This window comes from Acanthisitta chloris, unplaced genomic scaffold (genome assembly GCF_000695815.1).
Source record: "Acanthisitta chloris isolate BGI_N310 unplaced genomic scaffold, ASM69581v1 scaffold28284, whole genome shotgun sequence".
NCBI lineage: Eukaryota > Metazoa > Chordata > Aves > Passeriformes > Acanthisittidae > Acanthisitta > Acanthisitta chloris.
In genome coordinates, this window is record NW_008671437.1 from 48209 (window position 1) to 52187 (window position 3979).

Here is a 3979-nt window from a genome sequence, read left to right on the forward strand (position 1 = left end):
CTCCGAGCTCCAAAGGGTCCCAAACCACTCCGAGCTCCAAAGGGTCTCAGAACCTCTCCGAGCTCCAAAGGGTCCCAAACCACTCCGAGCTCCAAAGGGTCTCAAGCCTCTAGAGTACTCGAGAATATAAACACTCCTCAGAACAGCTTCCCCACTTAGATAACACACTGAAGAAGAGGAGAAGACAAACGGCTGGTCAGCCCTAACTATTCCTCCCACAACCATCTATCCGCCCCGCATTTCCTCTCAGCTAATCCTTTCTCCTCCTCCTCCCTCTGGCTCCAGGGCCGACAGCCACGGGCAGCCCAGCGCTGTCCCTGTCCCTGTCCTGTCCGAGGTGGCACTCACTTGCTCCATGCCGCAGCCCCCGACCCCAGCTCCGCACCGCGCAGTGACTCAGCGCTGAGCTCCAGCAGCTTAAATGGCTCGGCAGGTCCATCACATGATTGAGCGGGGGTGGCGGGCGAAGAAGGGGATCAATTGCAGCTGTTTGGGGCCGCAGCTTTCCCAGCCGGGCAGCGGGAGATCGCTGGAGATACTGTTCTTCGCAGGCAGAATGGGGGTGATTGTCAGAGCCGGTGCTTGTTGGCGTCTGAGTCTAGAAATCCTTGCTGTAAGCTCTCCGAGCTGCTCTGCAGTGTGTGTTGGCTCTTGTCCCGGGAGCTGGAGTGTGGCTCTGTGCTAGCTGCTCTTTGTTAAGTGATCTCTGTCTCAAATCAGGGTTGGAGTCCTCGTGTTACCGCTGTGCTCTGTGGGTACCGTGTGTGCCTGCGAGGAGCCTGGACCGGCAGGAGCCCCGGGGTACAAACCATCACTGCTTGCATTAAATGAAACACGAGGGTTTGATATACCCTGTCGGCATTCAAAGAGTGTCTCAAAGTTAGGGCTGGTGGTGTGGGGCACCAGGAGATGTGAGAATTCAAGCTGCAGCTTTTGATAAGCATCATGATCTGGCTGGTTCCATTCCAGTTGCGAAAGGCTCCGGAGGGAAAAGAGAAATGCTTTGTTAGCTGAGGAGGAGGCCAGGCAGGGCTGTGTGCAGCCAGCAAGGCAGGAGGGGAGGCTGCTCTCCCAGCTAGTCCCCTCTGCTCGCTCTGCCTCTTCCCTATGCCCCTCAAAAGCAGAGGGGTGACTGCCCCAGGGGCTGAGCAAGGCAGGGAGCTGGAGGTGGGAGCAGCCACAGTGCTGTGTGGGGCTGTGTGGCTGGGTCAGAATGGCTTTGGCAGTGTCCTCAGGCCTCCGTGCCTCAGTTTCCCTCGAACCCGAAGTGGCACTGATGACATGCAGCCTGACAATCCCACCTGCAAACCCTCAGTCAGGGCTGCTCTATAAATGCAGTGCGTGACGTGTTGGCTGATCCGTGTGAGATACCTGGCTGCAGGTAACTTTAGCAAGGGCTGCACTGCTGAATTTATGGCTGGGCAGCTCTAGAACTTCATCTAGAGCATGTTCACTGTTCCAGGAACAGCATCCTGACTCCTGGTGCCATCCTTTGGCCCAGATATCCCCCACATCCACTTCAGAACATTCCCATGGCATTTCAGCAAAGCCAGGCTGCAGCTAGAACATTTGAACTAGAAAGTCACAAGCCTGGATTGCAGCCCTGTGACTGGGGTGTATAAAAGAGGGCAAAATGCTGACTGGAAGTGTTGCAGGGAAAACCCCACACATGCTCTTACCTCCAACTAACTCCAGGACCATCCTAACCCACGCTGAAGTTGGGAGTTAACTGTGGGAGCAGAGGTGGTACAGCAGCAAATGCCACTGAGAACAGGCCATCTCCACGAGGAGTTTGGAGAAAACCCAACAGATTCCACCTGAAGTAATCCCCATTCTCCAGCACTGTTGGCTGGGATCATGTGTTAGTGACAGGCAGTAGGGTCTGCTCTCTGTGAGCCTGAGTTCCTGTGCAGTTATTCCCCTGGTCACTGCCACACGAGGGGTTGAGCACATTCTCTTTGGTTGGGTTTGTGTATTTGCTTTCCATCCAGCTCTGTGAAATCCCTGGAGACTTCTCTCCTTCTTTCAGTGCTAGGGCTGTGCAGTGCCATAGCATTGTCCACTCCACCTCCCCTTCCAAAATGTATATTTCATGTGAGCTGCTTTTGTCTCCTCTGACTCTTCAGACAGGGAAATACCTTTCTAATAACACATGGAGACTGCACTGTTTGTTTTCCTTGAGTGCTCTGTGCTGGCAGCCTGGATGGTTTAGCAACAAACCCTTTGGTCTCTCGGTTTAAAGCACTCCTGGATGTCAGCCCTGTGAAATCAGTGAAGTGTTTATCCTCTGAGTTGCCCAACTGCCCTTCTTTTTTCCCAGGGGGAAAAGTGGGGGAGCCAGTGGGTCTCCTTCCCTTTCAGAGGGTTGGTAAAGGAAGGCAGTCTGCAAAGCAAGGCCACATTAGCCAACCCCAACCCCCTGTACACCTTGCACCTCCCACTGAGAGGGACTCAGTCCTGATGCACTCTGCTTCCTGAAGAAAAACATAAAGCTCAAAGCAGGCGAGCAGAGGGTTAGAGTGTGTTTCAAAGGCCTGGCACGGGGAGAGGGAGAGGTGCTGCCCTGTGCAAGCCACTCTCATACCCCAGGACCATCAGGTGCTGCTCTGAAGAGAAACCCTGGGCAGTAGACAATGCAGGGAAAAGCCCAAGTGAGCTTTATCTGGATTGTTACAAGGGATTGCAGTATGCACAGCCTCCCAGAGAGAATAGTTGGGCACATACAGTGTAAGTACTCCCATCTCAGGCATTACTGGTCTCACATGCTTTTGAGGAAGAGTGTTGCACCCACCAGGCAGCTCTGAGAGAAGCAGGGAGGGCTATGCCATCTCCTGCTCGTCCAGAGGTGATGCCCAGAGGAATTTTCTCCTACGGGGAAAATTAAGGGTGCCTTCCCAGCACTTGGCCTTCCAGGCTTGTTTGAGGCCATGGGGTCCTGCCCAGCATCAGGTCCCCAGCCCAAGCTCTTCATTTACCTGTAGGTTTGCACAGGCTGAAGGCAGACAACTGGCCAGTCTGATTTTCTTGTAACTACCTAGAAAAGTCCCAGGTTTGCTTTAGAAAATTGTAAGTACCATAAGGATGTAGCATACTGATTGGTACCTATTAATGTTCTGCAAGAAAAAGTCCACCCTAGCCGTTGGCAAGTCACATCCCTGGCTAATCACTCCTGTCATTAGCAATGGCTCACCACTGGGTTTGGGAAGTCCCTTATACTGGTAAAATCATGACAAGTTCCTCAGCCTTTTCTAGTGTGAGAGAAAGCTTCCAGTTTGATTTAAGTTAGGGTTTGTTTTTTCACTTTTTTTGGTGAAGATTTGTTCTTGTGAGTTCATTCTCAGTTCATCAAGCAAAGGAGCATCTTTGTCTCGCGCTGTGTTTGGGGAGTATTTGTGTCAATAGGTCTGGGTGGGATCCTGCTCTCAGCAATAGCCCCTGGTTACTCCTACAACATAAATATTATGCTGTTACAGCATTATGTATGTATATTTCTATATACACACACAGGCTGTTTTCTGTCTATGGAGACTTTAACTCGGGCGGTCCTCTGCTACTGCTGTTGTAGTGTTTGAGAAGTTTCTGCCTTTTTGCTTGGGTAGTCATGACCCCCTGGAGAGTTTAACTGCTCACAGTTTCTCTGGGCCCTTCTGCACCAAAGGTCCATTGCATGGCTGGCCAAAACAATGCTCTCACCACCATGGTATCTTCCTGCCCTGTGCTATCCGTGTGGGAAACTTCAGGGCTGGGCTGGAGACCACAGGGGAGCAGAGCCAGACTCCCAAGAGGAAGTTTTAGCCTGCCCTTGAAAGACAGTGGGTGGCTCTGGAGTCCAGTGTGGCAGGAGGTGCTCCCAGAGCACTGCCTCGGAGGGAAGTTTGTGCAGGGAAAAAGGGATGAAGGTCCAGTCCACCCTGGATACCAGTTGGAGTATGTCACTACAGTGTTTCTATGCCTAAAGGCTTCCTCATGTCAGCTTTCC

The 3979-nt window shown here is 52.4% G+C and overlaps 1 protein-coding gene across 1 annotated transcript in view; it reads right to left on the reverse strand.

Moving 5' to 3' along the window:
- The window catches only part of LGALS1 (lectin, galactoside-binding, soluble, 1), a 2190-nt gene extending 1820 nt beyond the window's left edge, over positions 1-370 (reverse strand). Inside the window, exon 1 of the mRNA XM_009074106.1 lies at positions 349-370. Coding sequence (XP_009072354.1) covers positions 349-357 — 9 coding nt within the window. The 5' untranslated portion in view covers positions 358-370. The remainder of the gene's footprint in view (positions 1-348) is intronic.
- Positions 371-3979: the final 3609 nt, after the last annotated feature.